This window comes from Sceloporus occidentalis, unplaced genomic scaffold (genome assembly GCF_023333645.1).
Source record: "Sceloporus occidentalis isolate IW3139 unplaced genomic scaffold, rSceOcc1.0.p SCAF_20, whole genome shotgun sequence".
Classification (NCBI taxonomy): Eukaryota; Metazoa; Chordata; class Lepidosauria; order Squamata; family Phrynosomatidae; genus Sceloporus; species Sceloporus occidentalis.
Window position 1 is genome coordinate 3,421,188 of NW_028317000.1, and position 21,734 is coordinate 3,442,921.

The following is a 21,734-nucleotide window of genomic DNA, read 5'->3' on the forward strand; positions in this document are numbered from 1 at the left end:
TCTGCTTTGGTTTGACCTCCACTGGAATCCTGCATCCGGTTTTGGGCATCACAGTTCAGGAAGGAGGTTGACCATCTGAAAGGTGCCTAGAGAAGAATGACCAAGAAGATCGGAGACCAAGCTTTGTGAGGAATAACTGAGGCTGCTAGAGATGTTTAGCTTGGAGGAGACTGACAAACAACATAAAACAGCTGTCTTTAACCATCGGATGAAGTGTCATGTAGAAGATGGAGCAACCTTGTCTTCTGCTCTGGAGACGAGAACACAAAGCAGTGGATTCAAATGAGAAGAAAAGAGATGCCACCTAAAAATCAGGAAGAACAGTCTTGACTGTAAATACTGTTTGACTGCTTTGGAGGGTGGTGGACTCATCTTCTTTGCAGGTCTCTCAACAAACGCTGGATGGACATCTTTCAGGAGTGCTTTAGTTGTGTGTTCCTGCATGGCAGGGGGCTGGATTGGATGGCCCTTGGGGTCCCTTTCAGCTCTAATATATGATTCAATGTGGTAGATAGGCTGGGATGTTCCAAATTAAAATGCCTTGCCATTGGTTGCTCTAAATGTTTGACAAATCACAGGCCGTTGGTTAATGCCAGGAGATCACCCTCCTTGCATTTTGGGCCCCACTAGAGAACCCAAAGAGCCTGCTGAAATGAGGGAGCCATACAAATCTGTGCAAATTTTGGCAAATTGCAGACAGTGGCACACTAAGAAACCACAGGAATATATTTTCCATGTATTACGAGTTGTTGGAAAACTGAGTTTCTCAGGCTGCTATCTACAGCTTTCCAGGATCTCTCGATGGTCAGTGAGTAGGCAGACCCAAACAAGTCTTTTACACATGTCCAAGAGTTTATGTATAAGAGTTCTGTTCTTTTCACAACTCCAAATGACTTGCGCGGGTCCCTCAGATTTCACAAGTGATATTCCACAAGGTGTCAAGGAAACATGACTCATCTGTGCTGGAAAGACAAGCAGAAAACCCTGGTTAGGGATGTGGAAGAAGCAGCACAATTCTTTCAATCGACAGTGTTGAAGGAAAAGAAGAGGCTTGGTTCCTAAGTCTAAAGAAGGAATAACTTCATCTTTGGAACGCATACGATTTTAAAAAGTAAGCAACTTAATGTAAAGCATACCAATCTGAGAGATACATGAACGTGACTTATACAGGCCATGTGTTCCTGTATGCTGGGGTTGCACTAAATGTGGCCCCTTCCAGCACTAGGATTTTATGCAATTTATACAGAATAAACATGACTTCTCTAAGAGGGAATTTGGTCCAGGACAGAAATAACATGGATAACACAGGGATGGGTTTCTTCACCATGAAAAAGAAGAGCACTTTGACACTAACAAAAAATGAAGCACATGTGAAATGAAACAACCAAGTCAGGTATGCTTTGTACAAGCAGACAAAAACAGGTCGAACTTTTTAGAGGCTCACCCGCTCTCCCCTTTTCTCTTGGTTTTTCTGTTCCCACATGTAAGGAATTTTGGAAGGAGCCCATAGGATGGAACCAGGGCAGTTAAAGTGGAATGATAGTGCTATAACTGTGTAGTGTGAAAGGGCCCCAGGAGTTTACCCATCTGGCTGAACCTGGGCTGCCTAAAAATGCTCACATCTGACTTCCCTTTGCTTTCCTTGCCAAAAAAGCAAACTTGTTTACAAGTTGGATCATCTTCTGACCTGATCCAAGCTACTTAGATTCTCAGACTCCGTCCCTGTTCTGTTGCTGGTTTTGAAATCTTTAGGTCATAGCAAGAAATCACAATTATCTTATATACCATAGAAGAGCTCCGTACCTTCTGAAATTATATTTGGAGGTCTCCCTGGAGGAAGTGCAGAACATGGAGAAGGGCAGCGGAGAAGAAGAGGCAACGGCTGGGAAGTAAAACCCCTCCAGAGAAGCCCGTGAAATTCTGCAAAAGGAAACAGAATGGTCTCTGTCAGTCCAAGTAAGGATGCCCTACTTGGGTGAATCATCATCACCATAACCTTCGTCATCATTGTAACCATCTTTACTCCATCTTTCTCCCATTAAGGAGACTCAAAATGGCTAACAAGAGATTTAAAAACAATCCAGACTGAACCATTTCACAATCGTGATTGGAGGGAGTCCCAAAGGTTTGGGATCAGCCACCAAGAAGGCCCCATAGTCTCCCAGTTTCCCAGTAAATAACCCTGAGAAGGCACTGGGACAGCGGCTATTTCTGAGAGCAATCTTACAGATCTGACCACAACCTTTTTTGGTGGCCCAGTGTAAAAATTCATCACCGCCACCGTCCCACATACGCCAGAGATGATCCTGCCAAGAAAGAACAGATTTTCCTAAAGGCGTGACTTACTTTTTCCCTGGTTTCTTCAAAGTGAGAATAGTTGAAATATTCGTAGGTGGAGTTGACTGCAAAGGCAAGAAGAAACATTTATTGAAGGTCTTTTTATATTGTTTCACGAGGTGATGCCCCCCTGGATAAAAATATTTAAAACAATACAGTCGGCCCTCCATATTCACAGATTTTTTTTATCTGCGGATTCAACCATCCACGGTTTGAAAATATTCCCAAAAAAGATGTAAATTCCGAAAAGCAAAGCTTGCTATTTTATATAAGGGACACCATTTAACTACGCAATTGTATTTCATGGGACTTGAGCATCCATGGATTTTGTTATCCACAGCAGGTCCTGGAACCTAAGCCACAGCGGATACCTAGATTAAAAACTTTATTTCTCACTTTGAAACTTTTTTTCCTTTGGCTTTAGTTTTGGCTTCTGGGGTTTTTTTTAAACTCTCATTTTCAATGGGGTAGGATTTTAAAATGTTAGGGTTCTTTTTTGAGGGTGGCCTTGGGAGAAGGCAACGTACAAATGAAATGAAAATGTTAGAAGCAAAAATAAAAATCATTAGAAATATTGAAAGCCTGACAACCTTTCAAGGACCAAAGGCCAGCGGGAAGGATGCCATTATAACAGCCCAGCAGAAGCTCAGAAGAGATGGAGCCACCTCTGCTACACAGCTAAATATATGTGTTAAACTACACAACGTAGACTACAATATAAAATCGCAGTCAGCGTCTTTACTGGAAGAGCTGTTTGACAATGCTTTGGAAGATGGTGGACCTCTTTGGAGGTTGGATGGGCAACTTTCAGGAGTGCTTTAACATATTCTTGCATGGCAGAATGGGGTTGACTAGGCGGCCCTTGGAGTCCTTCCATCTCTTGGATTCAATGTCTCTGCCCTTGTTCCCTTTCCCAGACTCTCCTACTGCTTCCAAAATTGTCTTCCGGCTCTGAGGCTTGGTTTCTGACCCTTGCTCTGGACCTCTCCTTGCAAATGGTAGACGCTACTTCACTGAGACGGCCAGATCAAGCGCCTCAGATTTCTGACCTATTGTCATGAGGCAGAGACATTTGCCCCAGATCCCAATAGGTCCAACGATTCTCCATGCAGTTACAATTCCAATTCTTCTTTCCCCATCACCTTACCATCATAATAGTAGTCATAGGGGAACTCTTCGCCGCTCTCTGTCAAAGGGACAATAAAAAGTAATATGAATTAGAACAGGGCAGGATGTTGATTCTCAGTACAGCCCAATATAAGCACATGATCATCATGGATAGATTTTGGCCTGTCGAATCTGACGCAGTAAAATACGTTTCATAGACTCTACTGTTTGGAAATAGAGTGTCTCAGTGTCTGGTGCACAATATAGTGTGTTTTTGTCTGTGTAGTAGACAGGCAGCAAAATCTGTGGCATCCAGATAACCATGGCCAGGTCTCTCTATGCCATTGCAAGCCCCATCTCCCTCCATGAGAGAGATCCTCTTACCGCTGTAATACAAGGAGTGGTTCCCATCGTATTCATCGTAATACAGAATGAAGTCGCCGGCGATGGTTCCTGCCAAAACAAAAATGGAAAGTATGGACAATGTGCAATGTGTTGAGCATCTCCCATGTCCATGGAGCATGGTTTTGACTAGCTTTAAAGGAGTTTAAAGGAGTGTCCTGTTTGAATGGAAGAGGATGAGAAGGAGAAAGCCAGGCTTGAACATGTATAAGTATACCACAAGATCAGGCTTTGCATACAATAAGACAAGCGGTTAGAAAAGAAAACTGATACTAGCCCCTGAATCCCCATCTCAGCCACGGAACCAGCTTCAGAAGAAGTCAATGGAAAGTCCCCTCTGAATAAAGCTTTCCGAGAAAACCCCATGCGAGGTTGCCAAGTTCGCTTGAAGAAATTCAACAGCAGCAAAGCTTTTTCTTCCTCCTTGCCAAGGATTTCACCCTTAGAGTGGCTAAGAGTGGATTTTGAAACTTAAGGGTAAACTAAAACTCTTAAGAGAAAACAAAACAACAACTAAGTCTGAGAAAGTAGACTTTAGCCTATGAAAGCTCATGCTGCCAATTTCTTTCTTTCAGTATTAGTCTCAAAGGGGCTACAAGATCCCTCTACGTCCTGATTCTGCGGATTAACACAAGTGTATCTTTTAATTCTGAAAAGAGAGGTGACTTTTAAAACGAGTTTTGAGTTATTAAACTAGCAATAGCAATAGCACTTAACATTTCTATACCACTTTCATCATGAACTAAGTGCTCTCCAAGCAGTTTACAATGTGTAAGCCAAGCTATGTGTAGTGTCTCCTGTCTTCATTCAGACGTTTCATCCATTTGGGATTGTTCCTAGAGAACCTCTTGCCAATGGGAACAGAGTGTTTTCCTTTTCTCAGAAGCGCTGAATCTCTGTTTGTAGACCTCTCATCATTCTCTCCCTCTCTTTGTCTTCAATTCTCTTGTCCCTTGGGATCACCGCATCTATAATCTGAGCTTTGTATGGTCCAAAACACGCGGTTTTCTTTGAAAGCCTTGGCTCAGTGCTAGAGAATCCTGTGAATTGTAGTTTATCCTGGCACCAGAGAAGGCTAAATATCTCACAAAACTACAGTTCCAGAATTGCATAGCATTGAGCCAGGCGAGAGAAAGAGGTCTCTAACCGGATTATTTCTGCAGTGTGTTTTGGACCTGTTTCTCAACAGCAGTTATATGTCTGGCATGTTATGCTCTAATTCTTCATCAACTTGAATATTAAAGTCCATCATCATCATCATCATCATCATCATCATCATCATCATCATCATCTGTTTTTGGACAGTCAACTTCCTCTCTCTCTCTCTCTACAGGACTAATATCTCACTAGACCAAAGCAAACCAAATGCAGAACATGAAGCACAAGCAAGACCCCCAAATCCTTGCATGACTGACAAAATGAGCAGCAGCACTGTAAAATAAAATTGCACTTCAAATCAGACGTCATCCTGGCTTACCTCTGAGACTCTGAAGCGTCCAGGCCAGCAGGAGGAAAAGAACTGCACCCATCCTTCTCACAGCGGCGGTTCTCCAAACTGGTTTCTATGAGAGTCATCCAGAAAACTCCTTAGAGGAACAAGCAAACAATGTGATGAATATCACAGGAAATGACACAATTCGAAGAGCTGGACCGTATCGACATCCCCTATTGTTCAGAGAAAAAAGAACGTCTCCTCTGGCGAGTTCTTACTTTGGTTAAAAGAGAAAAACCCAATTAATTATATTTATTTCATAGGCCGAACAAACTTGTGTGATTTCATAGAGTAGACTCTTCCCAATGTTTGTCTCTAGGAAAAGATTGATACTGTTATGGACTGGCCTTCCGCTTGGGACTTACGTCTTTGTAAATGGCAACTTTACATTGAATCGAGGAGTTCCGCAATATCTATATTCACCTAGGGGCCGTTGCAATGTTACAACATATGGGCATCCGTTGTGAAATGGTGGAGTAACTGATGTGCCACAACTCGATGTCTAATGGATGCTCCATGTACATCTGGACTTTGGCTAGGAAAGGTTGGTGCACAACCGGAGACCCCGATGTGCCTTGCAAATGTCCAATGTATTAATCCATTGATATAAGTTATGGATTTGCAAAGTTATGAAACGTAGACGGTGATGTACAATCTCAGTCAATAAAATAGTAATAATTACATTTATGCTGCCATTAGCGGAACTCAAAGGAGCCTAAACATTTCTCATGTAAGTTGATGTAAAGACTGGCATGCATAGATGCCATTCAAGTGGCTACAACCAGAAGTGACCAGCGTCTTCAGTGGTTCAAGAATTTGGAAAAGTTACACTTGGAGCCTCGGTTTTCATGAGGGCAGAATCTCCTTCTCCATGTCTTCCTCCATTTTACCAGCAGATTGTGGCCTGTTAGCACTTGCAGATCGATGGGGAAAAGAACGCAAGATTTGCAAAGTCTCACCCTCTGCACATTTTGAGTCTGAAGGACTGAATTTTCATTTGGGGACCAATGCTCTTCTTCCCACATGGCTAGACCTTTGCTCTGGGACCTTCTTTGAACATGAGCATCCAGTAACTATGTTTAAATCTTTTTCATGGTTTACTCTCTGCTTTGAGGAGAAAGATGAGAGAAAATAACATACAAAGAGCAAATAAGATGTTTCATTCTTCTAAAATGAACAAAAGTCATGAGACGTTGCTGCCTTTCGAAGGAGGACAAGATGGTCAGAAGTGAAGGAAGGAGGAAGGTCAGAAGAAGCCAACTGTTGGCCGGGTATGACTAAGTTTTTGACAGTTGCATTACTTCCTTTATGGATGTTTTCCCCACATTTCTTGCCCTTCACGAAGCAAGGGTTATGTCAACCTTTACTCGGAGTAGTCCGTTGAGGATCATCTCAAACGCTGAGGTTTCGAAGCCAAAACCTGAGAGCAAGGGACAATGGTCCCTTCCATTCTCTATTTGAAAGACCATTTTCTCCCTTAGGAACCAGCCCATGCTTTGAGCTCTTTCGGGGAGGCCCTTTACTCCATCCCACCGCTCTCAAAGTAACATTTGATGGGAACGCGGGAGACACAGGGCCTTTTTGGTGGTTCTGAAAAACCCCTTCCAGAAAGGTTAGACTGGTATCCTCCCTATTTTCTTTTCACAAGTAAGAAAAGACTTTTCTGTTTCGGTACACATTTGATGACTGACTTTAAGCAATGTGCTTAAAGAATCTGCTAATTGTTGTGCTGGTGTGCATATATGTGTGTGTGTGTAACGGTATATGTTTTAATCTTGTTTTAAACATTTTGGTTGGTCAATCTTTGCATCTTGTGACTGTTTAACAGTGTGTTTTTTAACTTGTTGTTCGCTGTTTGAGTCCTGAACTGGGGGAAGAGAAGGATAGAGAGAAATATCATCATCATCATCATCATCATCATCATCATCATCAAGTTGGATGCTGAATGGAGCAGAGAGCGAGTCCTGGCCCCACAATGACTGCAAGGGAAGGAGGAAGGTACGTCCCTACACAGACTCCCCGGAAAATCTTTGTAAGTTACAGCAATCTGTTTGCAAACTGTAGCAAGCTGTTGTTCTCCTAGGTGAGATGGAGATTTCCTCCCCCAAAAGTGGGGAATTTGGCCCCTCATTTCCCGCCTCGATATGACCCATGAAAACTGGAGAATCAGGCCCAGTCTCTGGGAATTGGAAACCTTGAAGTTTCATTCTCTTTCAGTCTTAAAAGTGTGGGAGAGGGTGGTAAAAACGTCCCTTTTGCCAAATGGATTTTTCCAGCTTTTTCCAGGGACACTATGACCGGAAGAAAACGAAAATACTTGACGTTTTGCGGAGAAAGAAAGATGAACACACATTTCTCCGTTTGGCTGCTGGGCTTGTTTTTAATGCAGTGAGTCTCAGATAGATAAGCACACTTCTTTCTGTTTGCCTGCTGGGTTTGTTTTTAATGTGATAAAAACAAAGCATGGTGGGGGTTTTTTGTGGTGGGGAGGTTGATCTTTCTTTGTCATTTGTTTTTGTTTTTGTCCTTTTGTGTTAAAATCAGAGTTTGGAAAGCTGCTCTTTTATATATATACTTTTTATTTTTAAAAAAGGAATTTGTTGCTGCGTTTGAAAAGTAATTTAGGGTCATCATTTGGTCCATTGTGCAAAATGCGTTCCTTGTTGACTTATGGAAGGAGGTGGTGGACTCTCTTTCTTTGGAGGTTTTTCAACAGAGCTAGAAAGGCCACGTCTCATTGATGCAGCCTCTGAGAACGTATCTGAACTGCAAATTAGTCTTTGGGCTAAAAACATTTCCCTACTAAGATGCAAAGAATATTGGTCAATATCCATTTCCAGGTCGAAAAATGGTTTTCCTGACAGTCGGTTAACCCTGTCAAGATGAATTAAACCCCGTCGGGAGGAATGATTTGCTTTAATTTGTTGTAATCTAGCTTGTACACATACCAGAAGTAATTAAATAGACAAAATAACTTGTTACTGTAACTTGTGTGGCAAAAAGGGACAGGAAGGAAGTCTCTTAACATCTCTGCTAGCAAACAACACGCCAAAGAAACCCGTTGCCCAGCAGACTTTAAAAGGCAAGGTACTCACATGTCTGGAGGAAATTAGACCAAAAACCTCTAAACTGACCCCAGATGGAGCAAAGCAAAAGGAGAAGTTGATTCCAGGGGGGTGAAGGGAAGCACGCAGATGGCACCTGTTCCCAGGGCTGCCACAGCGGCACATGCCTTCCTTACATCACATGCAGAGTACTGTAAACCATGCACATGCTCTCCAGCTGTCCTGACTTGGCAGGGACAGTCCCAGTTTCACCCTCCGCCTTCCCACTTTCCCAGCTGCGTCTAAAATGTCCCCATTTCTCTCTCCTCCTCCCGCCTTCCCCTCTTTGTCCTCGGGAGACTTCAATGGAGCCTATGAGGAATGACATAGGGAGCTGGGAATGTTTAGCCTGGAGAAGAGAAGGTTAAGAGGTGACAGCCCTGTTTAAGCATTTGAAGGGATGCCATATTGAGGAGGGAGCAAGCTTGTTTTCTGCTGCTCCAGAGAACAGGACCCAAAGCAATGGATGAAAGCTCCAGAGCAAGAGATTCCACCTTGACATTCGGAGGAACTTCTTGACAGTAAGAGCTGTTCGACAGCGGAAGATGCTCAGGCAAAAGCAAACAGCATTATATAGTTAAATCTTGTTACTGGATAATGTTTATATCCTTTAATGTTATAGAGAAGGCTAAATGCCTCATAAAACTACAATTCCCAAAATTCCATAGGCAGTTAAAGAGGTGCCAAACCAGATTATTTCTGCCGTGTGGATGCAGCCTGTATTGGGCTGACTCAACAAAATAAAAAGCATGGAACATATTAATTTTAAACAAAGAATAAAGCCAGGACAAGCACCCTTTTAAGAGCCATTTCTTTATCTTATCTTTAACGTGGTGTCAGACTGGATTATTTGTGCAGTGCGGATGCAGCCGTGGCGTTCTTTTAGCATTACACTAAGGATTCCTCTGGCAGAGCAAGGTTCGAATCCCGGCTCAGACACGGAAACCCAGTGGCTGAACATGGCCAGGCCACGCTCTCCCAGCCTCAGAGGAAAACCAGAATTTGGGGAAGAAATCTTGCAAAGAAAACCCTAGAGGAGGGCATGCCTTAAGTTGGAGTCGACTGGAAGGCAGGTACCTGCAAGAGCTGAATTCTGGCCACATGTGTCTCAGTTTTATATCGGAGGGTATGGAAATGGTTGTGATATTTCTACATGGTGCAAGGGAGCGGACCAAACCCAGAAGCACCTGGGATCGGACCTGATCTTCTGTGCATCAGAGGAAGTGAAATCCACATATACAAGAGTGAGAGAAAGGAAATGAAGTAAGCCAGCAAATAAACAGAATGCACATTTCCTTCACAACTGGTAAAGAAATCATACCATTTATGTCTTGAACCGCCAGGGAGGGTCTTTGCTTGGGCCGCGGAAGCACAACTTTCCTACAAGCTATTTTTACACTCAAGGGGATTGTGGCGATGGAGATGAGTGATATCAGACTCAGAAATTGCATATTTCTGGGTTACTCGAGCGGAAGGCAGTGTGGTGTAGTGGTCTGAACGTTAGAGTAGGATTCTTGGAGGCTAGGATTCGAATCCCTGCTCTGGGTCCCCTTGGTCAAGTCACCCTCTCTCTGTTGCAAAACAGTGTCTAAAGCCAGTTTTGAAAACATCATTTAAAACAAAAAAGGCCATGCAGATTACAAAGCATTGACCTCTGGGAACTCAATGGATCTGCCCTGGTTTTCCTGTTTGGCCCAGTTTTATTCTGAGATATTCAAGATACATAGTAGATATTGCATCCATTACAGAGATTGTTTTGCAAAGGAATTCTGCGCCACCATCGCCCTGGCGTTGGACGATGACCATCACGTCCTTTGGTTACCGGAAAGGAAGCTGGAGGAGATCCAGAAGGGAAGTACAAAAGACTAAATGAGGGAAGCCGCTGACAGGGAACAAAGGCAAAGCAAGGCAACTTGAGAAAGGAGCCTCCTCGAGGAAGGAAGGTGTTTGGGTTTTCTTTCTGCAGCTGGAAAGAAGAGGTGCAACCGCCAGATTCTTAAGAATCAAAAGAAAATATGAAAGTAAATGTGCCATCAGATAGGAAAGGAAATACAGACACACCCCAGTTAACAAAGCCTCTCACTGGGATGCTCCTTTTTGCAAAGGCTTTATTCGCCCAGCGGCCCTTCCATTTGTTCTTCCTCCTCCTCTGTCGATCTGAAAGCCTTTTACCATCCTCAGCATTGGCAGGAGGGCTGGAGGAACACAGATATTCAATAGGTTGCAGCAGTATGTCTCTTAGAAACACAACAGCCTTCCTCCTCTGTGTCAGGTCAGCCCTCAGCCATCTTTGTTTCTTGCTTCTGAGAGAAAGCCAACGCTTTCTCTTAACAAGGCTCCTGTGCCTTGGACAGCACCAAGAGACACAGCGATTCAGAAAGCAAACCAAAAAGGCAAAAAAAGACAGGTCCTAATAACCCTGTGGACACCACACTTTTGTGCTTTAATGGGTGATTGTTTGCTGTTTGTTCAGTGCAAACCTTGGTGGGGTTTGTTCCGCTGTGGCTGCAAAAGGCACAAATATCTCTTAATCAAACTTCTTTCTTTCTTTTTCTCTCTGTGGTTTTCCTGTCCTGTGATAGCAAGTCAGAAGCACTGCTGAAGTGCTCAGAGCTGGACGCCGCAAACACTTTTGTCACAACCAGGGCCCAAACACCTCAGCAACAATCAGATTCCAGCCTAAAACGGCCACCAAATGTGCTAACATGATTTTTAAAAGGTGAATTTGGGTTTCTTTGCTGTGCTTTTGCCAGAGGGATAGTATCTACACGGTTATCAGCCCCTTTTGCCACTCTCCTGTTGCAAACTTTCCTCCTCTCCTTCTGCCTCTCTCTCCTTTCTACCAGGATTAATTAGACCATCTAGACTGGTGATGCCCAAACTTTGGTCTTCCAGGTGTTTGGGACTTCAACCCCCAGAAGCCCTAGAAAGTTTGGTCAATAGTCAAGAATTCTGGTAGCTGAAGTCCAAAACATCTGGAGGAACAAAATTTGGGAACCACTGATCTAGACAAAACCTTAGGACTCTTTCCACTTTAAACCACCTGGGCAACATCCTACTTCATCCTGGGATTTGCAGTTTTGTCTAGCCCTTAGACTCCTCAGCCAGAGAGTCTTCCTCTGCAATGGGTCCCTTTGTTTCCAGTCATCTGGATGGACGGAACCCACCCCATGCGCAACATGAAGTGGGCCACCGTTCCCCATTCACCGTTCCCCATTCAGCAGTTATCCCCAGTGATAGGGTAGGCAGAAAAAGAAGAGGCAGAATAAACTATTGGGTGCGTTATTTGTCTTTTTATATCTATCAAGGCATTTCAGTGTGCTAGATTTTGAAAAGCAAAGATGTACAACTGAGCATTAAAGTTAGGATAATCCAAGCCATTGTATTCCCCATCACCATGTTTGGATGTGAGAGCTGGACAGTGAAGGAAGCAGACAGAAAGAAAATGAATCATTGGAGATGTGATGCTGGAAAAGAATGTTGAGTATACCATGGACAGCCAAGAAGACAAACAAATGGATACCATGGATGGCCAAGAAGACAAACAAATGGTTCCTTGAACATATAAAACCAGAGCTCTTGGAAGCCAAGATGATCAAATCGAGGTTCTCACACTTTGGCCACATCATGAGAAGGTATGGGTTGCTAGAAAAACAATTATGCTAGGAAAGGTGAAGAATGGTAGAAGGAGGCTAAGACCACATGCTAGATGGATGGGCTCTGTTAAGGATGTCATGGGTATGAATCTACAGGACCTAAGCAGAGGAGTGGAGGATGATGAGTCCACGGAGTCACCATGGGTCAGAATCAATTCAACAGCAACAAATTTCAGTGTGTATCCAAAGGCCATGGTGCTCAGCCTCTTTGACCATTTTCTGCGTGTCTACATTCACTCCAAATTTACCGAGAAGAGGCAGGAATTGCTCCACTTCATCAGAAGACCCCAGATTCCACAGCTGTCCCAGGACCTAGATCCATCCTTCCCAGACCCCACTCCAGGCTCAGTCCAGTGACTCTTTCATCCCTTGCCACCATCTTCCTTTGAATCTTTTGGTCTTCTAGTCACGTTGGGGCTTATTTGCACTTCTTCCTGTCCTCAGTCCTCCTTGCAAGATCCAGTTGGGCATAGCAAAGGCCTTCCTATGGAGCAGAGCAAAAAATACAGTGAAACTTCGAGGACTTGACAAGAAAGAGAGAGAGAGAGAGAGAGAGAAAAGAATATTCTTTACAATAGCCAGCCTGCAGTAGCCAAGATCTATAATATGTAATATGTTACATGCAGGGACCAATTCCACATCCTCCCCATTTAAAACATATTTGATAGGTGTCTTTATGGAACTAGTAAAGGACTTGATGGGTCAGAAAAGTTAGTTATTAAGTAACTCAATATCATGCTAACTTAACAAAGTTAGTTAAATACACTTAACTAAGGAGCTTTTTTTTGGGCCAACCTCCCTCTATGTCTTCTTCTCCTCAGGATCATTCCTTGAGAAAAACTTTGGGATGTTTGAATACAAGGCTAATATGGCAGGAGGATACTCACTACTTGTTGGAGTAGAGAGAAAAGCAGTGTAGATATATTTGTCCTTGCCTATGAGGATGAAATTGTGAAGGTTTTATATCTTAACCTTGTGGTTATCTCATTGGCACCGGGACACCAGATGCGTTTCAAGAAAGAAAAGAAAAGAAAAGAGAAGAGGCATACCTCTGTCACATCTGGGCATGGAGGTTCAGAGATCTTGGATGAGCATCCTTGGACATCAAAACAGAGGGAAAAAAGGAAAAGAAAAGAAAATGGTAAAAGAAGAGAGAATGGCTCTGAAGTTCTAACCACATTTCTGCCTTTTCTGGAACAGTTCAGTTTGATTTCTCTCACTGTGAACCCATCCACAGGACACAATTATAGCACCATGATTCCACTTTAACAGTTGGAGGAGGCACTACAGCTCTCTGGCTAAGCATGCTGCGTATCCCTCCTTGAATGGCCAATCCTAGGATTTCAGGAGATGTTGCCTTGGCATCTAAAGGGAACTCACAGCCTGGATCCAAGTTGCATAGGGCTTTAGAGGCCATGGTCAGCAAAGCCACCTCTTGGGAGCCCAGCCTCCCCAAACCATAGAGAGAGTATCAAAGCATTTATTTTTGCTGTCACTGGATTCCTTAAGACAGAACGGCTCAGTTTTACTAAATAATTACTAACTCGATCCATTACATTTCACTAGTTATTTTTTATCTTAACTGATTAAAGGATTAAACAGAATTGCAATGCCAATATCTTACTTGGTCTGGAAGAACGGAAATGGTTCCAAAGGAAGCTCAGGAGAAGAAGCAGAAACATCAACCCTCCGAAGCCAGCCAGGGACATGATGTAAGGAAGACATTTCTCCTCATGGACATCAGAGGAAGCTTCAAAAAAGGAAGAAGAAAGAAGAAATTTGCTCTGGAAGTGCTGCTGTTGGCAGATGCCCCAAGCATTTCCCATTGAGCTTCCCTATGTCTGCCAAACTGGGACCTTTGGCGTGTATGCTGGTATATTTTCCCAGTGAAGATGTATAAAAACCACCCACAGGGAGATAAGGTGGTCTTCATGCTGGTGCCAGAGGAGTTGAACTTCACTTCACAAGTGACGTTCCACCCGTTGCTTTGGCCCTCCATGGGGATGGAAAGGAGACTGAGGAAGGTTAAGGGGCCACTGGTGTTTTTCACTAGGAAGGTTTGTCCCTTTTGCCGGAGACCTCCAGAAACATCCCAGGAGACCTCAACCAAGTTGGAGACGTCTTGGATCAGGCAAGCAAGTTGGCCTCTTCTCACATCCCAGGAAGACGGAGCATGTGCAGCCGGTTGTAAAATCATCACTTGGGTCCTTGGAGTGTAGCTGTCTGAGGAGAAGAAAGGAAGCAGAGAACCTATGATCAGTATGAGTATCCATAGGGTCAAATCCCTCCTTAGCCACACTTTTGCAACTTTTTCAATGGAAGCCAAAGGCAAACCTCCAGCACTCAAACCACTAGAATCCATAGGCCAGTGATGGCAAACGTTTTAGAAACCGAGTGCCCAAACAGCAGCCGAAAGCCCCACTATTTATCACAAAGCGCCATGTCCCTCTGGCTTTCTAGTAACAAACTCTGTGCTGGGGTGACAGCATATGTGCCCGCAGAAAGGGCTCCAAATAAGTGAGTCCTCTCCTCAGGTTTTCCTGGCAAGCTTTATTGAAAGGAGATGCCCCACTGCCTTCCTCTAAGGCTGAGAGAGCGTGACCTGCCCAAGGTCACCAAGGTCTAGGGCTGAGCAGAGATTTGAGTCCTCACCATGAGTTCAACATTCAAAACAGTCACACTGGGAAAAGCAAACAGAGTTTTCTGCATAAAATACCCATTTAGTGCAAGATAGTCCTGAACTACAAAGATCCTGATCAGACCAGGGTTCTTTGTATCACAGTTTCTAAACTTAAAATATTTTTGCAAAGGTTTCTGTGTATTCTTTCCGGGCAAGAAACAGAGCCAAGAGGCATGGATGGGTCAGAGGGAAGCAAAGGGCCATGGAGGAGAGAAGAGAAGCAACTAGGTAAGAAGCTGAGAGAGCAGAAGAGGAGCAAAGAAGCTTGGAAGGCTGTGTAAGGGCAGAAAAAAGATAGGGAGGCCTATTCTTCCATTAGCTTCCAGGTTTTTCTCTCAGGTTGTTTCAGACGTATGTGGAAGCCAAGAGGGCATGGAAACCAGAGAGGAAATGGGGAAGCCAAGTTTCTGCTTATTACGTACACCTCTCTCTCTCATTTCTCTCATTTGATTTATAGCATTCTTAAAAGTGCAACTGGATTTGGCAGCAGTGGTGGGGGTCAATGTGTGCTGTGCAGGGCTGGCCATGGACAAAACTGCCAGTCTAGTCAATATTCAGACTCATGTGCTGACTTTTCTCATGGATTGTTGTCATGGTCAACATGCATCCCCTGCCTGAACGTACCCAAGATCCGCTTATTATTATTATTATTATTATTATTATTTATGGTCTTTATACCCCGCTCTTCAGCTCTAATAGCTATCAGAGCAGCTTATAGTTATTATTTTTATTTAGACAGTTCCCTGCCCTCAGGCTTGCTTAAGGCTCTGAATAGAGATTTGTCCCTGGCATTTGCTTTGTCCAGGGGTAGGCAACCTTTTTGAGCCGGGGGCCAGGTTGCTGTCCCTCAGACAACTGGGGGGCCGAAGCCAAAAAATAAATAATTAAATAATTTTTTTTAAACAATTAAATATATAAATAAACCAGGACAAATGTAGGACAAAATTTTCAAATGGAAGACACTTTTTTTTTAAAGAAAAAAGGAGGACACACGAAAAAATTTGCTGATTTTTAAAAAAATGTTAATATAAATGCATGTTTCTGAGGCTTCTATAGACAATTGTCCCCCAAAGGCCCCGGCAGCAATCGGTGGCAGGACCGGGCTGGGGCCGGTCCCAAGGCCTCACTGGGCCGCATCCGGCCCGCGGGCCACAGGTTGCCTACCCCTGGCTTTGTCACTACCAGGGCAGAAAGGCATCTCCTAATGCTGCACCAGAGGTTCTCTACAACCTCATTTTGGATGGCTATGGAGTAGGGAAGCCTTTCTTTGATTGCTAACTTAGTAAACGTTGTATTTCTGCTTGTTGCGATATGCAACTTCCAGTTGGTATTTTTCCTCCAAAGTTCTGCCCGGCTCACTCACCTCCAACAACTAGGGCTGATCCCAGATGGAAGTCTTCACTTCTTCCAGCACACAGATATAGCCCAGAATCTTCCCTTTGGGCCCTGGAGATTTCCAGGGTCACCTTTTCTCTTCCAGGTTTGCAAATGAATTTATCTGCAGGCTTGTTGTCATTGCAACTCGTGATGAAAAGAGGTATTCCTTCATAAACACTCCTTTTGTACCAGAAGAATGACAATCCCTCATCCTCGGGTTTTCCTACAGGAACAAACTGGATCCATGCCTTATCCCCAACTTTCACAAACTGGAACTGCAGAGGCTGATAAGATGAAAACTGGACCTGCAACACTGTGGAGACACCACCCAAAAACGGATGGTTAGCAATGTACACTGCATACCGTCCAACATTTCACAGAGGGGAACTGGGAATCCTGAGGCCAAGCCACACTGGGACGTGGTCAAGAGGGCAAAAGTGATCAATGAGGAAGAACAGCCAAGCTATGATTAGTTGCAGCAGTGTGCTTTTGCCTTATCTGACTGAGAAGGGCATGATTCAGCTGCCTCCTCTTCTGTCCTCTCCTTCCTGCTGAGTTAATGGAGGGCAAACTGCTTTGGCATTTGGATATCAGTTTGCAAGAAGACAAGTAAGCTGAGGTCGAAAGAGGAAGGTAGGAGAGAGAGTGAGAAACCTGGACTCCCAAGAGTGATTAAAGGGGACTGCCCTTGCCAAATTTGGCAAATTGGAGGGGATGAAAGAGGGAACCATCTTGCAAAGGCTGAGGGGGAAGGAGCCATGGAAAGCCTTACCTGCCCAAGCCAGGATGCAGTCCTTGGCCAAGAACATCTCTGGAGCCCAGCAGCCCCCTCAGCACCAGAGGAATGAGTCCCGACCCAAAGGCAATGCCTCTGGAGGGTAGCTTCAAGGGGAGGTCTGAGGTCTTCCAGTTTGTTGCAAAGGAACAGCCCTCTTCCAGTGGGTGGTGCCACATGGTGCTGGTGCCACTGGTTGCCCCCACTGAAAGCCAGAGAGGCCTTGGGCACAAGAGAGGAGGAACCAGCTCTGTCTACCTGGAAGACCATTCCCCCCGCAAATAACCTCTGCTCCTTTGGGCTTCAGGTCAGGTCCTTTTGCTTCTCCAGCTTCAGCTCTTGCTTTTAGACTTTTCTGCTACCAACTGTGGCCAGCTTTGCTCTTGGGAGGTTTGGGATGCCTCTGAAGCACAGAACGATGGGCATGGGTCTTTGGCCGGGGTCAGAGTCTTAGCTGTATTATGAAGGTTTTTTCCATCCAAATATTGATGGAGATATTTTTATCCCATGCCTATTATTTTAAAGGAATGCCAGGGAGCATTTGGATTTTCTACATCAGATGCCAGGGTGTCTTCCTAAAACTTCTCGCTTTCATGCTTTCAAACTGAAGAGTTAAAATCTCAAAGCATCCTAAGAGGTTCTTCCACGAATCCTTCTAGTTGTGTTTTGGGGGGAACATCTTGTGGCTTTCATTCTTGGCTTCCACAGAAATTGCTAGCAAACTGCAAGACGCCACAGAAGAAAAGGGGCAAAGGTGAGATTCGCTCACCTGCCAGCCTCCTTTGGAGCTCACAAGCTGTGGGGCCGCTTTGCTAGAGATGCTCTTCCATTGCCTTGGGATGATCCTCCTTTCTCTGCACAGTGAGTGGTTTTGAAACAACCTCTGTCTAATTTCTGTTTCTCTTAGCATACTGAGAATGAGATTTCCAAGGGGATTATACTGTATTGGGTTTCTTCATACTAGCTAAAACTGATTCTGCTTTTTATCTTGTAATCCCAAACCCAGTTCCTTGAGTGTAAGTCCCATTGACATTACTGAGTCTTATTTCTGAATCAACATGGTTTGGATGGTGCTATGTATATTGGAAGTGGCCTGGAGGGTGCCTTTGCCCAGGATAGTGGAGTAAATTTTAGAATGAAGGAATTTGTTGTTGTTGTGTGTCTTTAAGTCATTTATGACTTGATGGCATTTTGCCAACGCCTTCCTCTTAAGCTGAGAGAGTGTGACTTGCCCATGTTTTTCTAGTGAGTCTTCTTGGCTGAGTGGCATTTGAACTCTGCTCTCCTGAAATCCTAGCCCTACACTTCAAACACTATACTGTGCTGCTTCTTGAGAAATAGTGTGTTCCTTCTACAAGTCCAAGGGTTTCTTTGCTTTCCTCTTGTAGCTGCTGAGCCACTGGGAAATTCACAGAGTCTCCAAAGATTGCCTCAGATCTTGGCATTTGCTGGGGATTCTGTCACCATCAACTGCAACGTTTCAGCAGGAAAAGCTTTGATGCCATTGCTGACTTGGTTCAAGGAGGAGCAGGACAGAAGCTTACGGAAGATTGAGGAAAGGAGCTCTAAATACTCCAGAAGAGAATCAAGCCTGACCAACAGAGTGAATCTGACCCTCCATCGTGTGCAAAGGAATGACTCTGGGGTTTATTACTGCCGTGCGTATGTCCGGATTGTGAGTGGAACCAGATTGATAGTCTCAGGTAAGGGCTTGGTAGATTTTGAAAATCTCTATGATTCCTTGCCAACATTCCTTCCAGGCTGAATCTAGAACCACTCCAGGCAGTTTACTAAATCTGGGAAAGAGACTTTCTCTTGGCTTGCTTTATTGCTTTATTTTTCAGGCCATGCCTGTGCTGCTTCTTGCTTGCTCTCTTTGGGCCAAACAGCTTCTTTCAAAGGATGTTCCTTTCCTGCTGAATTCTGCCAGTTAACTGCAATGATTTTACTGATTATAGAGAAGTTGTTTTCTTCCCCCGGAGCCTAGGAGAGCAGACAGGATCAGACCATAACAATCCATTGGTTGCTATTGTTCCTTTTTCAGATGCTCAAAATCCAAGTCTGTCCATCTTTCTGCTTTCCTCCTTGGAAGGGGCTCAGCACAACCACAGCCTCCCCCTCCTTTGCTTCCTCTCCAATGCAAACCCTTCTAGGGATAAGATCTCTTGGGATGTTGGTGGAGAAACATCTCAGGAAGACCAAGCAGATGTTGGCATGATAAATGTGGAAGGAGTCTTCAGCATCTGGAGTCTGAAGCTGATTCCTCCAGAGAGACAGATCCCAGGCACATACTATTCTTGCTTGAATAAAGGAAACGGACACCTCAGCGCCATGATTCTGATGGATCCCTTGCCCAGAGGTATAGTATGACGGAATAATTTATTCAGCCCACATGCCAAGGAAAGTGGCATCATGTCCCACCTCTCTGTATCTTGTGTGCCGCATGGGCCATGTTTTGCTATGTTGGGTTTCCCTTGCCCTTGGAAGGGCATTTGAGGAGATCTTGGCTGCCTTGTTAGTTCAATTCAATCTGAAATGTTTACATGGAGGAAGCAGAGAATTTTAAATACGCCACATAGAACATACCACTTCTTCACATCAGATCTCTGGGGAAGGGGACCACAAAAGGAAATTGAGTGCTTCCCATCCGAGAACCCCTTTGCTTTTCTGCACAGGAAAGAGAGTTGCAGAAAGTGCTGTTTTCTGCACAAAACAACTAGGTGTGAATTTTATACAGAATACAATATGTCCTGGATTGCGTATAAACTCCAAAAACTGGATGGTTTTCTAATACTCTTGCAGTAAAAAGAAAATAGTGGAAAGTACTCAGTTAATGAAGGATTATATCCCTACCCAAAACTGCCTGAACGTCTCTGATCAAAAGTAATCGAGATCCTAAGATGGTGGGGAATGAAACAGAGGACGGAAAGGCAAAAAGCCAAGCATGTGGGAGTAATATAGCCCATTCCTCACACTTGTAACTGGAGTTGCAACTTACTCCTGAACCTGAGCTGTCAAGTGTGCAGCTCCCTGATCCCTTCATGCAAAGATTTGCAGAAAGGGGGTGTTTTGGGCAGAGCCAGGTGGGACCTTATAGATGTTCTTGAAGGATGTTCCATGATGGTCGGTCAGTGAGCAAGTGAGGAATGTATTCAATGCAGCAGGAGATGGTGAAACACCTGTGATTGGTAGATCTGGCGGTGATGCATTTGGACGCAAGGGCAAAGAAATAAGTGGGAAAGACTGGGATGGGGGACACCATGCTCCCTTTGAAGGAAAGAAAAGCATAGCTTTGATCAGCAAAGGAAGATATCCATTTCCCACCTGAGATTTTGGGCACAACCACTTAAGCCATAAGACCACTGTGATGGTACCATGTGTGCAAACACAAGGGCCTTAGTCGCTCCACATGAGCTGAAAAGCAATTCTAGATGCTAATGCCCTTCCTCTTTCTTTGGGTCTTTTTCTTTTGACAGGAAAATGCCTTCGCATATTATATTTTGGGATACCCTGCGTTGTCATTCTCCTCTCAGTTCTAGCCTTGATTCTCTTGTTCAGGAAGCATCTCTTTGGAGGAGAAGTTGAGAAACAAGCTCATGAAATACCCATGAGGCAGATTCAACAGGTACACGATATCTTTGCATGATGGAAATCTGGGCAATTTTTTTTTTTTTTGGCTGAGGAGCTTGGAAGAAACCAAAGCCCTAGGACAACCCAGTATTTGGGGAGCTGGATTTGTGTGGAGAGGGCAGAAGGAGAAAGTGTGGAAGGGAGGGACAGACGGTACGGTGGTGAAGGGGGTGCAGAAATTCATCCTTGACTAACATCATGCGCATGGACTCCCAAATGCTCTCTCCTGGCCATTTATGGTGAGAATAAAAAGGACCACCGGAGACTTACAGGAAGCAGTTTCTTCATTTGTGTCTTTATGTTATAAATCTTGGGGAGGAAGAACGCTATTGTTGTTGTCACTTCTGTGAGCAAACTTGCAAGAGTAGGAACTCCTTTCCAGTGTCATGACATTGGAGAACCAGTCTAGAGTTATCCCCTTCTGCATGCCACATGTTTCCTACCCTTAGGGCTCATCCATCTTAGATGGATAAAACAAATACAGATAGTTTTGCATGTGAAGCTGCAGAGAAGTGAAAATAGAATTTAATTTAAAGTCACCCAATGGCTTAAATCCATTTGTTAGTCATGAGTCAAATAGATGCATTGGACCCAGTAGACATACCTTCGCGTTAACTTATCGTTCAAACATAAGTTGAGCGGGTCTGCCTTAGTGGTACTGCTCAAAACGTTGCCAGCTGATTTCTAAGGCCAAATGAGAAGGTTTATCCTTTCAGCAGATTTTACAGACATAGGAGCTAAAGCAGCTCAAGTCACCTTTGGCAATCTCTCTTCCAGACGGACTACGCAGAACTCCGTTGCAACAGATGAAGAAACTGTGTTTTTCTAATACGTTTATTCTGGTGACAATTGATGCCAGTTTCAGAAGAAGGGAAGACAGAAGGAAGGAAACCAGATTTCAGAGCTTTAACTGGGTGACTGTAGATGTTTGTATTAAACATCCCCCCCCCTTCTGCACTGATATGATCTGTGTCCTCATTCACATGGAAATGTCCGGAGATGAGACCATTGGCTTCCCATCGTCTCTCCAGACCTTCCGATGTTTCCCTTGGGATTCTCACCTCACCTTTTCTTCCTCTTCCCTCTCCTTGAAGGACATTCCAGCTAAGCGTAGTAGCAAACGCCTTCCTGTTTCATAAAAAGGAGGGGAAAGTTTCCTTACTCATTTGTCTTA

The 21,734-nt window shown here is 44.2% G+C and overlaps 3 protein-coding genes across 10 annotated transcripts in view; 1 reads left to right on the forward strand and 2 right to left on the reverse strand.

The window, feature by feature from the left end:
• The window catches only part of LOC149301756 (uncharacterized), a 28,320-nt gene extending 6,612 nt beyond the window's left edge, over positions 1-21,708 (forward strand). Inside the window, exons 3-9 of one of the 4 annotated variants that reach the window (XM_089483124.1) lie at positions 7,167-7,336; positions 16,385-16,788; positions 17,456-17,791; positions 18,319-18,633; positions 18,975-19,289; positions 20,407-20,555; positions 21,338-21,468. In XM_089483124.1, the coding sequence (XP_089339250.1) occupies positions 17,749-17,791; positions 18,319-18,633; positions 18,975-19,289; positions 20,407-20,555; positions 21,338-21,370 (855 nt within the window). In that variant the 5' untranslated portion in view covers positions 7,167-7,336; positions 16,385-16,788; positions 17,456-17,748 and the 3' untranslated portion in view covers positions 21,371-21,468. Of the gene's footprint in view, positions 1-7,166; positions 7,337-10,897; positions 11,162-16,384; positions 16,789-17,455; positions 17,792-18,318; positions 18,634-18,974; positions 19,290-20,406; positions 20,556-21,337 lie in introns of those variants that run through there. The other 3 variants (XM_089483125.1, XM_089483122.1, XM_089483123.1) reach the window with 3 other exon arrangements.
• On the reverse strand, positions 704-13,821 carry LOC149301757 (uncharacterized). Of its 5 annotated transcripts, XM_089483137.1 has the most exons (9): positions 13,723-13,821; positions 13,148-13,194; positions 12,347-12,582; positions 5,324-5,432; positions 3,829-3,897; positions 3,485-3,523; positions 2,347-2,402; positions 1,804-1,920; positions 704-962 (listed from the first exon to the last, which is right to left on the reverse strand). In XM_089483137.1, exons 4-8 carry the CDS (start codon positions 5,373-5,375, stop codon positions 1,813-1,815), a joined length of 324 nt encoding a protein of 107 aa, XP_089339263.1. In that variant the 5' UTR covers positions 5,376-5,432; positions 12,347-12,582; positions 13,148-13,194; positions 13,723-13,821; the 3' UTR covers positions 704-962; positions 1,804-1,812. The 5 variants fall into 5 exon arrangements, 4 of the variants coding, with proteins under 4 accessions (XP_089339263.1, XP_089339262.1, XP_089339261.1 ...); XM_089483136.1 differs by lacking the exons at positions 12,347-12,582; positions 13,148-13,194; positions 13,723-13,821 and adding an exon at positions 8,434-8,601; XR_016272119.1 differs by lacking the exons at positions 5,324-5,432; positions 12,347-12,582; positions 13,148-13,194; positions 13,723-13,821 and having other exon boundaries at positions 704-805; positions 840-962; positions 3,829-4,318.
• Positions 13,780-16,964, reverse strand: LOC149301758 (uncharacterized). The gene is made up of 3 exons (XM_089483574.1): positions 16,928-16,964; positions 16,142-16,468; positions 13,780-14,321 (listed from the first exon to the last, which is right to left on the reverse strand). Exons 1-3 carry the CDS (start codon positions 16,962-16,964, stop codon positions 13,780-13,782), a joined length of 906 nt encoding a protein of 301 aa, XP_089339700.1.
• Positions 21,709-21,734: the final 26 nt, after the last annotated feature.

Bases quoted from the DNA above. Each gene is read 5' to 3' on its own strand.
- LOC149301757 (XM_089483135.1), bottom strand. From the start codon at position 3,967: ATGCTCCATGGACATGGGAGATGCTCAACACATTGCACATTGTCCATA. The intron at 3,524-3,828 runs GTAAGAGGATCT...TCCCTTTGACAG, and splicing joins CCACTCCTTGTATTACAGCG to AGAGCGGCGAAGAGTTCCCC. The intron at 2,403-3,484 runs GTAAGGTGATGG...TTGCCTTTGCAG, and splicing joins CTATGACTACTATTATGATG to TCAACTCCACCTACGAATAT.
- LOC149301758 (XM_089483574.1), bottom strand. From the start codon at position 16,964: ATGTTCTTGGCCAAGGACTGCATCCTGGCTTGGGCAG. The intron at 16,469-16,927 runs GTAAGGCTTTCC...GTGTCTCCACAG, and splicing joins CTGCATCCTGGCTTGGGCAG to TGTTGCAGGTCCAGTTTTCA. The intron at 14,322-16,141 runs GTGAGTGAGCCG...TCTTCTCCTCAG, and splicing joins ATCAGCCCTAGTTGTTGGAG to ACAGCTACACTCCAAGGACC.